This window comes from Gadus chalcogrammus, chromosome 11, assembly GCF_026213295.1.
Source record: "Gadus chalcogrammus isolate NIFS_2021 chromosome 11, NIFS_Gcha_1.0, whole genome shotgun sequence".
In the NCBI taxonomy this organism is placed as follows: domain Eukaryota; kingdom Metazoa; phylum Chordata; class Actinopteri; order Gadiformes; family Gadidae; genus Gadus; species Gadus chalcogrammus.
The window spans coordinates 3,051,255-3,063,987 of record NC_079422.1 but is presented as its reverse complement, the minus strand read 5'-3'; the positions used below and the strand labels follow the sequence as shown (position 1 = coordinate 3,063,987).

The 12,733-nt window shown below is 45.8% G+C and overlaps 1 protein-coding gene across 1 annotated transcript in view; it reads left to right on the top strand.

The window, feature by feature from the left end:
- Window positions 1–4,073: 4,073 nt before the first annotated feature.
- The window catches only part of tbrg4 (transforming growth factor beta regulator 4), an 8,753-nt gene continuing 93 nt past the window's right edge, over window positions 4,074–12,733 (top strand). Inside the window, exons 1-11 of the mRNA XM_056602786.1 lie at window positions 4,074–4,205; window positions 4,749–5,256; window positions 5,375–5,689; window positions 6,242–6,416; window positions 6,600–6,757; window positions 6,876–6,986; window positions 7,114–7,258; window positions 8,344–8,592; window positions 8,745–8,856; window positions 8,972–9,086; window positions 12,190–12,733. The exon at window positions 12,190–12,733 is cut by the window's right edge and continues 93 nt beyond it. Of these exons, the coding sequence (XP_056458761.1) occupies window positions 4,831–5,256; window positions 5,375–5,689; window positions 6,242–6,416; window positions 6,600–6,757; window positions 6,876–6,986; window positions 7,114–7,258; window positions 8,344–8,592; window positions 8,745–8,856; window positions 8,972–9,086; window positions 12,190–12,291 (1,908 nt within the window). The 5' untranslated portion in view covers window positions 4,074–4,205; window positions 4,749–4,830 and the 3' untranslated portion in view covers window positions 12,292–12,733. The remainder of the gene's footprint in view (window positions 4,206–4,748; window positions 5,257–5,374; window positions 5,690–6,241; window positions 6,417–6,599; window positions 6,758–6,875; window positions 6,987–7,113; window positions 7,259–8,343; window positions 8,593–8,744; window positions 8,857–8,971; window positions 9,087–12,189) is intronic.

Here is a 12,733-nt window from a genome sequence, read left to right as displayed (position 1 = left end):
AGTGTACAGCTGTCTTGTCTTTTGAATAGGCTTGGGGTCAACATTAGCAACAGCCACAAGCCAAAATGTGGGTAAAATATGAATGTGGCTTGTAGATTTCAGACTTTGTGGGTTCTATAAAGGGCAAATGAGGACTGCACCATGCAGATCCGCCCTAAAGGCTGGTTTATGCTCGGTTACGTAAGCGTAAGCGCAAGCGCAAGAGGCCCTTGCGCGCCCTTGCGCCCCCCTTGCGCGACTTCTCACGTCTTGCGTGCGTCGGGCGATTTTTCTAGACTTGCGTCATTTTTTACGTAAGCTTTTACGCGAGCCGCCCAGCCTGCAAGGCTGTGATTGGTTTGCTGGTCTGGTTGCTACTTCCTGTCTGGAGTATCACCCGGCAGGCTCATATACAAAAGCATTAACCTGAAGTGAAGTTAACTTTGCTGCCAACACATTATGTCGTTTTAAAATGTAGAGAGATATGCACATTTATACAACCCCAATGATCAACAACTTCATCACCCCTGTTCCTCTGTCTGTTGCCATCATTCACTGTGTATGGGGAGAACACGATCTGGCACATAAACAAACCAACGACTCCCACAGACAAAGACGTCATTCTCGAGGTCGTCTTCAACGAAAAACTTTCCTCCACATATTACTCCACCACCTACTGTTCTGGCGGTAAATTGCTTGGCAACACGCGCAACACGCGCAACCTAAAAGGGAGCATGAATTGCTTTGAGTAAATTTTGCGCAACAACGTAACACCAACGCTGAAGCATGCAGCCGCCTTAAAGGCTGGTTTATGCTCGGTTACGTAAGCGTAAGCGCAAGCGCAAGAGGCCCTTGCGCGCCCTTGCGCCCCCCTTGCGCGACTTCTCACGTCTTGCGTGCGTCGGGCGATTTTTCTAGACTTGCGTCATTTTTTACGTAAGCTTTTACGCGAGCCGCCCAGCCTGCAAGGCTGTGATTGGTTTGCTGGTCTGGTTGCTACTTCCTGTCTGGAGTATCACCCGGCAGGCTCATATACAAAAGCATTAACCTGAAGTGAAGTTAACTTTGCTGCCAACACATTATGTCGTTTTAAAATGTAGAGAGATATGCACATTTATACAACCCCAATGATCAACAACTTCATCACCCCTGTTCCTCTGTCTGTTGCCATCATTCACTGTGTATGGGGAGAACACGATCTGGCACATAAACAAACCAACGACTCCCACAGACAAAGACGTCATTCTCGAGGTCGTCTTCAACGAAAAACTTTCCTCCACATATTACTCCACCACCTACTGTTCTGGCGGTAAATTGCTTGGCAACACGCGCAACACGCGCAACCTAAAAGGGAGCATGAATTGCTTTGAGTAAATTTTGCGCAACAACGTAACACCAACGCTGAAGCATGCAGCCGCCTTTAAGGCTGGTTTATGCTCGGTTACGTAAGCGTAAGCGCAAGCGCAAGAGGCCCTTGCGCGCCCTTGCGCCCCCCTTGCGCGACTTCTCACGTCTTGCGTGCGTCGGGCGATTTTTCTAGACTTGCGTCATTTTTTACGTAAGCTTTTACGCGAGCCGCCCAGCCTGCAAGGCTGTGATTGGTTTGCTGGTCTGGTTACTACTTCCTGTCTGGAGTATCACCCGGCAGGCTCATATACAAAAGCATTAACCTGAAGTGAAGTTAACTTTGCTGCCAACACATTATGTCGTTTTAAAATGTAGAGAGATATGCACATTTATACAACCCCAATGATCAACAACTTCATCACCCCTGTTCCTCTGTCTGTTGCCATCATTCACTGTGTATGGGGAGAACACGATCTGGCACATAAACAAACCAACGACTCCCACAGACAAAGACGTCATTCTCGAGGTCGTCTTCAACGAAAAACTTTCCTCCACATATTACTCCACCTACTGTTCTGGCGGTAAATTGCTTGGCAACACGCGCAACCTAAAAGGGAGCATGAATTGCTTTGAGTAAATTTTGCGCAACAACGTAACACCAACGCTGAAGCATGCAGCCGCCTCAAAGGCTGGTTTATGCTCGGTTACGTAAGCGTAAGCGCAAGCGCAAGAGGCCCTTGCGCGCCCTTGCGCCCCCCTTGCGCGACTTCTCACGTCTTGCGTGCGTCGGGCGATTTTTCTAGACTTGCGTCATTTTTTACGTAAGCTTTTACGCGAGCCGCCCAGCCTGCAAGGCTGTGATTGGTTTGCTGGTCTGGTTGCTACTTCCTGTCTGGAGTATCACCCGGCAGGCTCATATACAAAAGCATTAACCTGAAGTGAAGTTAACTTTGCTGCCAACACATTATGTCGTTTTAAAATGTAGAGAGATATGCACATTTATACAACCCCAATGATCAACAACTTCATCACCCCTGTTCCTCTGTCTGTTGCCATCATTCACTGTGTATGGGGAGAACACGATCTGGCACATAAACAAACCAACGACTCCCACAGACAAAGACGTCATTCTCGAGGTCGTCTTCAACGAAAAACTTTCCTCCACATATTACTCCACCACCTACTGTTCTGGCGGTAAATTGCTTGGCAACACGCGCAACACGCGCAACCTAAAAGGGAGCATGAATTGCTTTGAGTAAATTTTGCGCAACAACGTAACACCAACGCTGAAGCATGCAGCCGCCTTAAAGGCTGGTTTATGCTCGGTTACGTAAGCGTAAGCGCAAGCGCAAGAGGCCCTTGCGCGCCCTTGCGCCCCCCTTGCGCGACTTCTCACGTCTTGCGTGCGTCGGGCGATTTTTCTAGACTTGCGTCATTTTTTACGTAAGCTTTTACGCGAGCCGCCCAGCCTGCAAGGCTGTGATTGGTTTGCTGGTCTGGTTGCTACTTCCTGTCTGGAGTATCACCCGGCAGGCTCATATACAAAAGCATTAACCTGAAGTGAAGTTAACTTTGCTGCCAACACATTATGTCGTTTTAAAATGTAGAGAGATATGCACATTTATACAACCCCAATGATCAACAACTTCATCACCCCTGTTCCTCTGTCTGTTGCCATCATTCACTGTGTATGGGGAGAACACGATCTGGCACATAAACAAACCAACGACTCCCACAGACAAAGACGTCATTCTCGAGGTCGTCTTCAACGAAAAACTTTCCTCCACATATTACTCCACCACCTACTGTTCTGGCGGTAAATTGCTTGGCAACACGCGCAACACGCGCAACCTAAAAGGGAGCATGAATTGCTTTGAGTAAATTTTGCGCAACAACGTAACACCAACGCTGAAGCATGCAGCCGCCTTTAAGGCGGCTGCAAGGTTGCCATAACGTCCTTGCAACGTTATGGCAACCTTTTTGAAGAAGGTTGCATAAATGTCGCCAGTAGCTATGCATTTTGGTTGCCACAACGTCGCCAGGACGTGGCAGTTATGGACGAGCAACGTCGCCAAGATATGTTGCGGCAACGTGATCGCGTCTTTCATCCGCATGTATCGGCAACGTTAAAACTAATGGTTAAAACTTTACGTGGCGGCAACGTATTTTTGGTCATAAAGTCACGTAACCGCCACGTAGCGGCGACGTAACTGCGTTAGCTGGGACAGCATTGAAGTTACTCATACAGTTATGGTCAGTTGAATTGTACAGCCTCAAGGTGGCGTAGTAAGGCAGACTGATGATAGATGCAAGAAGGGGGAAAGAAGAATGTAATGTAGATTGATACAAGAACGGAGATAAAGATGTTTGCTGGAAAGTTACGCATTTGTGTTGGTTATTACTACACACCCAACATAACAAGCAGGCAAAAATGCCACCAATACGGAGGTTCATACCATAAAATATATCCAACCGATTTATTTGATTTTATAGATAGAGGCCGTTTGTTTGACGTCCACAAATTTAACTGGGAGTACATCGATCTGGTACGACTTCACGGGTAGTGAGTTACGGGTTTGACTGCCGTTCCAGGGCACTTTCACGGGTAGAATATTTTGAAAACACAAGTTACGGGTTGCCTGGAACGCGCCATTATGGCCGAAACTCCCGGTATCTCCGAGCGTTTTGAAGGCGGCAAGAGACTGCTGCGCAACGGGTCCTTCCTGTAGCCAATCCCTGCTCGGCTCGCGGCACATGTAATATCCCATCTGTGACGTCATCCTCCTGCGCCACCTACTGACAGATCCACGGTCCATGTGAATGTCGGTTTATCGCTCAAATCATCCATTCATGGGGTTATTCATCCGATCGTTGAAGCTGTAAGTCTGAATAAGCCTAATTACCACATGATGATAACGTGTGTTCTGCACGGCTACTGTGCTGCTGTTGTTGAGAGGATGTTTAGTTTTGAAAGGGAGGGGGTGGCTGTCTTAAATTGTGATCCACAAGGTCAGGTGATGGCATTATGATTGTAAAGTTGACAAATCGTCGGTAGGATTGTTTGATAATAAGGCTGTATGATACTGTTCTAACATGAAGCATCCCTGAACTGAAACGGTCTACTTTGCTTGGGATTTGAATCAGTCGATTATGGGCTTCAATGATAAACACGTTAGACAATAATACTCAGTTATAATCCGGTTTAAATGGACTATAATTCAATGTTATAATGCGATCATAGCTATCTGCATTAATGATATAAACATATTTTCACGTTAACTATCTGAAATTCTTTTAATTCAATTGTATGTATAGCCCTTAATCACCAGTACAGCCTCAAAGGGCTTAACAGTCCATATATTTATGGCACCCTCAACGACTTAATCCATGAATCCGGTTTCCTCCTTGTACCCTTCACATAGCTCCATGATGGTAACCTCCACCCCTGCGCTGTGAGCCGCTCCTCCGTAGCTCGCCCTACCCGCTCCAACTCCGACGGATCCGATGGCCAGCCGTCTCCTGGTCAGATGTACGCGTTTCCTCTCCAGGCCCTCACCGCTGGCAACCATTGCAGCTTCCAATCAGACTAACCCTATCTCTGCAACAACTCTGTCTGAGCTGCAATGGGCTCCAGCACGGGTATGGGTTCCTGAGAGGCGCCTATGTGATGTTAGAATTGTAGCCAGAGATGAGAACGTGCCTGCCATGCCAAGGCGCACTCAGCTTGATAAACTGGTGGAGAAGGCAGAAACACCAGAGGACATCTTGCGGGCCTGGAAAGAACACAGAGGAAATGGTAACCAGGCTGCTATCGCTATGGTGAAACTGTCGCGGATGGTTCAAGGAACACAAGGAAGTATTCCTACCATAGATGCAGATATTCTGAAGGATCCGAGGCTGCAGGACATCATGGATACAATAAACGGACAGGTGAGAAGGTCAGGACTATTGGAGTGAGATAAACAATGCATGCACCTTTTGTGGATGTTTGGTTTCGTCCTTGCAGAGCAAACAATAACATGTTTTTTGTGTTCATTTTTTATTCCAGGTATCTGCAGTGTGGAACAGCACACTGGTGTCCGTTCTGCGGTCTTTCTGGGCCATGAATTTGCCTCCCAGCACTTCAGTGTTGACCTCCGTCCAGACCGAGGTTCTATGGCGAGTTCGCAGGCTAAGCTACCGGCAGCTGGCCTTGCTGGTGGGCTGGGAGAGGCCAAGATCATCTGAGGTGGCCATCGTGAACGCTGCCTTGAAACAGCTGGAACTGCGCTGGACTGAGATCTCAGACGCAAGGACTGTCAGTGCGCTGATATCCAAAGGCGAACGCATGTCGTCCAGCTTGATGGACCGACTAGAAGACAAGGTAGTCGCAAGGGAGTATCAATGCACTTCACAAGCCCCTCGCTTAATGCTGTTACTATTTTCTATTGGTTGTAATCACATGGCTATAAACCAGTCGGAAAACATTCAGAAATATGAGGTAATTCTTGAATAGGCCACTATAGATTACAACCTGAATTCTGTGATGCATTATAACCGCAAATGACATCCAATTTATTATAAGTTATATAGCTAAAGATATTTATAAAGCTGTGTGTGTGTGTATGTATATAATGTTTATATATATATATATATATATATATATATATATATAAAAAAAAGAATTTTACTTGGCAATTCCTTTCAAATGATCCAATCCAATTTATTTTAAGTTATAGAGCTAAAGATATTTATAAAGGTGTGTGTGTGTATATGATGTTTATGTTTATATATATATATATATGAATGAATGAATGAATGAATGAATGAATGAATGAATGAATGAATATAAAAAAAAAAAAAAAAATTGGCAATTCCTTTCAAATGATATTAACACTGAAGATGTTTTCACTTAATTTCGCTCTTATTTTTTCAGGCGTTGGAGCTGGCGGAGGGCTTTTCGACACAGGAGATCCGCAGAGTGTGTTTATCCATGGCATCTCGGGGCCGCAGGTGTGTTCCCTTGCTCAGAGCCCTGTCATACCACCTGCTCCAGAAGCCCTCCTCCGACCTCACCACTCCACTGCTGCTGGACATGGCCTATGTTTATGGTATAAAAACAGCCAGTCAGATCTCATGCCTGATTCCATGTCCATGGTATCGGAAAGATCCAATTTTAGATTATTAATCAAAGTTCAAATCTGGGGGACTGGGATGCTTTAATTTTTGCTTGACAGCAGCCTTCAAAATAACCTAGAATGTGTTTGTGTTTATCCCACTTTCCTTTCTTGTAGGAAAGTTGAATTTCAACCATTCCCAGGTGTTCCAACGGATGGCAGCCGAGTTGCTGCCCAGAGTGCCGGAGCTCAGCCCAATCGACATCACTCGCTGCGCCAAGTCCCTAGGATTCCTCAAGTGGCTCCACCTCCCTCTCTTTGAGGCCTTTGCAGAGGTCAGTCTCACAGTGTCCCTCATTCAAATTCAACTGATATACATTGTTTTGCAGTTCTATACTCTCTAAAGTAGGCTTCTCCTCATTGCCACTTAATCTCTAATCCATTGGTCTCCAGCACTACACAGCCAACAGCGAGAAGTACGTCACATCACAGGTCTGTAATCTGCTCATGACATTGGCCAGGTTGGGCTTCCAACCCAGCAATGGAGAGCAGTTTTACAGCAAGGTAAACAAACTTGAGGTTTTTGTTTTATTATTGCATGTCATTGCCTTACCTTATTGAAATTGTGACCCCAGCCACAGTTCCCCATCCCAACCTACCCCCTTCAGTGAGTGGTGTGTTCTGTGTGCAGGTTCACTCTGCCCTGGAGGACTCTCTGCGTGGCCTGGAGCCCTTCCTGCTGGTGGATGTGGTCTGGTCTCTTTGTGTACTACAGCAGGTCAAGCCACACTACTGTCTATCCCTCGCCCGGCCTGAGTACAGAGCCAGTCTTTCAGGTTTGTAACACCAAACAGCTTTGTAGTTGAAAGTGACGGAATTCAATAATTTACATTCTTGTTTGTAAGGGTTATCAAGTTGTGCATTTAACATCAGAAAATGATGTTCCACCAAATCCATTGCAATGTCATGTGATTTCAGTTTACCGATTTTTTACTCTCCGGGCTATGTAGCCAAGGGGATGACCAATCACTGTACACTCACGTAGCCAAGCAGGTGATACCGTGTACACACACAGCACACGCACACGCACACACACACTGCAGCGATGGTGTAGCTGAATGAACCTACAGCCTTTTGTGCTTGAACTTGTGAACTACAAACTACACAACACTGTAGGGTGCAGGGATTTAGACTTTTTGACCTTTTCTTGATCAGATATTTTGAAGGTTTGTAGTGGATACATCCCTCTGATATATGTTTTGGTTAATATACATTTTATGATCCTGATGTCCAAGTTTTCTTTCAGTTTTCTCGTTTTTAAATCCTCTCATCAATAAGTCATAATTTGACTCCACAGTAAAAGGGCCAAAGGTTAAGCCCTCTTTCACCATCCAATGAATCCGTACCACAGACTGGTGTGTTTATTTGAAAATATTGCATGATCATTAACTGCCCTAAAGCCTTTTACCTGTTCACATGAATACAAATGTATTTGTCACATGCCTCTTTTATAGTGCATGACCACTTTATTTTGGTTTAGAGACCAGGTGAGATTATGTGGCCTGAAATAGATGTTTGTTCTAAAAGTTATTATCTCTGAGATGCGTCAAACAAATAGTTAGGTTAAGATTTCATATTGGTGAGTCAAGATCCAAAGTGTGCTGGCTAGGTTCAGATTTTGGATGTGTTAATGTTTGGAGACTGGCTCTGGTGTGGTTAACATCATGGACAGGAGTTGGGAGATTATTGCTCAATGAACCTGAGGGCTAACCTATCAGATCAGCTCTCCAGGAACTCTTGTGGCACTGTCTATCCTGCTTTCTAGTCAATCCCTGACACTCGTAAATGTGGTGCTGTTATTGCAGAATGTTTGAGCGATTCTACATTGTACCCTCTTGTCTCTTTGCACTCCCCATGTCAGCCAGCGCCAGCCCGACTCGCGTGGAGAACTGCCGTTTGAAGCTCCTCCACATCGCAGCCACCCTCCAGCTGGAACACCCGGGCTCCACAGAGGCAGACGCTGCTCTCTCTGGCCTAGTGAACTTCACCCCGGCCTCTCCCACCGTCTCCCCACTGCAGAGAGCCCTGAGGGAGTCTCTCCAAGGCCTGGTCCTGGGGAGGACCACGGCCCTGCGGACCGCCGTCGACACCGTGTACGGGTGGACCCTCGGTACATGACTCTCTGCATCAGTTGCAACAGTCCTACTTTTGCTTTATTGCGGGAAGTGGACTTGAAACGCTGATTAACGCTGTAATGGTTTCACATCACATACACTGTTCTATTCAGGAAGGGCCGTGAAGTTGATTGAAGTGTTTTTTCAGATGGCGAGGTGATGGTTGACAGTGAGAACCAGCTGGTGGACCTGCTGATGCCCAGTGGCCTGCACCTACCTGGGGAAGGAGGGGAGCAGGCCCTGCCAGCAGGCACGCGCCGGTACAACCAGGAGGGAATTAGGGAGTGAAGCACTAGACACACAGAGAATAGCTCTATATCTGCTCCCAAGAACTTTGTGACGAAACACAAACGGTCGTTTTCATTTGTTTTACAGACTGGCATTCCTAGCCTGGGACTTCCCCAACTTTGGCTTGCGCAGTAAAGAACTTCTTGGAAGGTTTGCGATGATGAAGCGACACCTCCAGCTGGCCGACCTGCTCCTGGTGGAGGTGAGATGTAAACATGGTAGTTTCATGTTATCTATTAGCAACATTGTGTTATGCTAATATTGAAGAATCTGAAAAAGCTATATTCCACACATGGTTTTCCTAAAATGAAATGGCAAAACATTGGGAATTAATGTTCAGGCCACTATCCCCAATGACTCAACATATTTATTAATGTTTTGCAATGACTGAGCAATTCTGAATATAATTTCATCACAACCAAGTGAAGATAAAGTTCATAAATGATTAACATTTTTGTGTGTTACCTTACCACGTTAACTTTCTGCAAAGGGACAACTGTGTTTTCAAAACCCACTACTTGGGATTGCACAGCCCCAGCCAGGCTGGGTGGCTGTGGTTTTAATGGTACAGACGAGAGAAAAGTGCCATGTGGGTCCCCGGCACTTGCAGTCTCTCATATTTATTAATAGGCCTTGCCAGCTCCCAGCAGCTCAGTCTCCTCTGGGCCAATTTCTGCTCTCCCTCTCATCTAGGACAGTCTCCCTAGCCAATGGCAGGGCTTCTGCATTGTTGCAGACATGGAAACTGGGCTAACGAGTCTTGCCGCTTCAACTGTTGTGTCAAGTCAATGTTGGAATAGGCGCAAAGAAGGGCTGTTTTCAAAGAGTGACGGCATCCTCATGGCTCCAGACTGCGACCAAATGGGCGCATTTTGTGACCAAAATTTGAGAATGTGCGACTGAATTTTACATCTGGTCGCTCATGTGCGACCAATAAATCTTCCCTTTTTTATTTTTTTATTTTGACACGTTAATTGGGAAGGGGCGCGTCAGTAAATCCGGAATCTGTAGCAGGCCAATGAGTGTGAGAAGGATGGGGAATGGCCACTGTTAGTGGCTAATGTTTGCATTCCTGCAAACTTGTCGCTTTTCGGTGACAATCGCCGTTTTCTTGGTCAATTGGGTCATTCACGTGAATCGCGAAAAACCAGAGAGGTTATTTTTTTTTGGGGGGGGGGGGGTGCGGCTGTCCTTCATATGCATGCCATGCAGGCTAGAAGAGCAAAACATTATTGGATAATTCTTATAATTGACATTTTCTCTGGGCCAATCGGAATCTCAGCACTTGCTTCAGAATCTTGAAGCACACAGCGCCAACTGAGCTCTCCTTTGGATGAGACGGCTGGCTACCGCGCGAGTCTGATGGAAACTCTTAACGTCAATTTGAAGTAAGGGTTTACAGTATAGAAAGTACACCAGTGTGAATTTGTGCCACGGCATGGATTTTGACGTTACCGTGAGACCGGAATGTGGTGGAATGAGATTTCAAACGCCTTCACTGTTTACCTTTGTAAGGACTTGGTTCCCTTTCAAAATGTCGATAGAAAGGGCTTTAAAGAGATGGTCAAAACACTTGTTCCCAGCAGGTACGCGTTACCTGCCCGCAAAAAAACATGCCAAAAACATTAGTGTTTTTCAGAGATGAATGTATCTTGAGAAAAGATTTAAAAAAAAAATTATGCAGTTTTGCTGCCTTACCAGTATTTTACCCCTTCAGAAGCAATTATATCGAAATTAGAAGATACAATTAACATAAAGATACCGTGATATAATTTACCGTTACTGTCTATGCCTCAGAACACACCATGATATATATTTTAGTCCATAGAGCCCTTATTTGAAGGAACTATCTTATGTTAAATTCGAGGTAAGTCAAGCTTTTTGGAGAAAAAAAAGCTGTGTGTTTGCTTGATTCAACAAACGTTAGCTATCGCTTTTTTGATGTGATATAATTTAAAATAATATTGTATTTTTAGGACCGAGTCAAGGCTGAGTACTGCACGAACGTAGACCTTGCATAAAGTTAGTAAATACTAACAACATAGGGCTATTTAGATAAATAATCTGGCAAGGGTGTTGTCCTAGGCCAGTGGTTCTCTACCTTTTTTGAGCAAACGCCCCCCTGACCTTACCCTGATCCTCTGCCCCCCCCCCCAAAGTTTGCGAGCTTATATTGACTTCAACGTGGCCAACGCCCCTAACTTGGAGGAGGGCTTTATTTTGAATGACCAATAACTAGCCTAGCCAAAATCATTGACGTCCAGACGCATTAAATGGTTGCTGGCAGTGGCCAGCAACCATTTAATGCGATAATTGTGCGATAATTGTGTGATAGACCAAGTACGGTCTATCACACAATTAAACAAGGATAAACGTTATGTACATGTCATTTTATTTATAATAGTTGATTCATGGTTGGCAGATACAGTTTATTCGAGTGAATATTTCACGAAGGGGTGGCGCCCTTGTGCCCTCTATTGACCCGACCCCACTGCCTCCACTACTGAATATCATATCCAGCACCAAAGAAGTCTCGCTCGCAATCGCAAAACACCGCCACCGTCCCACCGACCTGCGCTGTTCAGGCGTCCGATCCGACCCGCACCCGACACGGTACATTATTTTTCACCCGTTTCTTCCAAATTGTGCGGGTACCCGAACCCGTGAAGGACTCTGCGTCAGGTGCCTTAAAGGGCTTTTCACACAGGAGACGTTTGTCTTGCCTGCTAATGCATTCTCAATGGAGAGGCGAGCGGGCAGAGAGGAGGCGCAGCGTCCTGTCAAGCGGCACGACGACAAGCGGGCGCACTTATATTTTCAGTTGGGGGGCTACAGTGCTCCTAGGGAAAAATGTTAGTCTGGAGCCCTGACCCTTCTAGCTAGTGCTGTAAAATCACTCTAGTGGGCACTACAACACTACTACTTTATAAAAAGAAATCCCTGAAGGAGTAAAAAACAACCCCCTCGGCTCACCTTGTCGCTGTGCTGTCTCCAGGGGAGAACACACCCACAGAGGCGCTGCATGCACTTTTCCTGTGTCCCGCCTCCACGTGTGGTCCCACAAGGGGCAAAGACACGCATCACTTCCTGTTGTATACCTTATGTTATTTTTCAAGGGAGGGAAGATGATCCGAAGCCAAGTTGCATGAATACATTTATATAAACTATGTGCAAATTTAGAATAAAAGGCATTGATAATGGCTGTATAAATCATAGGTGTATCCTATTTGTTTGTTGTCTCATCCATGATGATGAAACGGTGTGCAAAAGTTTCTCAAATGTGCCTGTGTCCCCTCCCCTCCCAGGTGCCCTACTATGAGTGGTTAGAGCTGAAAACGGAACGGCAGAGAGTGGCGTACCTGAAGGACAAGATGGGCAAGGCAGTGGCTGAAGATATGGCCAAGTGAACCGGGTCTTCAAGGGGCTCCTCAGACGGAGCCAGATAGCCAACCGCCTCAAGCCAGATCACACACACAAATAGATCTGCACTATTGATAACTGAGCCGCTTGTTGATATGATGGAGCATTCTGTTCCTCATACAAAAAATAATAAACATTTTACCTTCTGGTTCCCTTGACAACACATGGGGCATTCCCTGTTTCCATAGAGATGCAGATCGAGAGGTCTGTAGACAAGAGAGCGAAAGAGAGACATATATATATATATAGATGAAACAAGCAATCAAAGAGCGCCCTTCAAATTATTTCAAAGACCTCTGTTGGTAGAGATGTCCCCTACTGGCAATGAGGTCGGGCCCCGACAACAAGGACCAGCTTGTGAGATGTGCTTTGTGTTAAACATGTACGGATTTGATTAATGTATAATCGCATAATATAGGTAACCCCTTT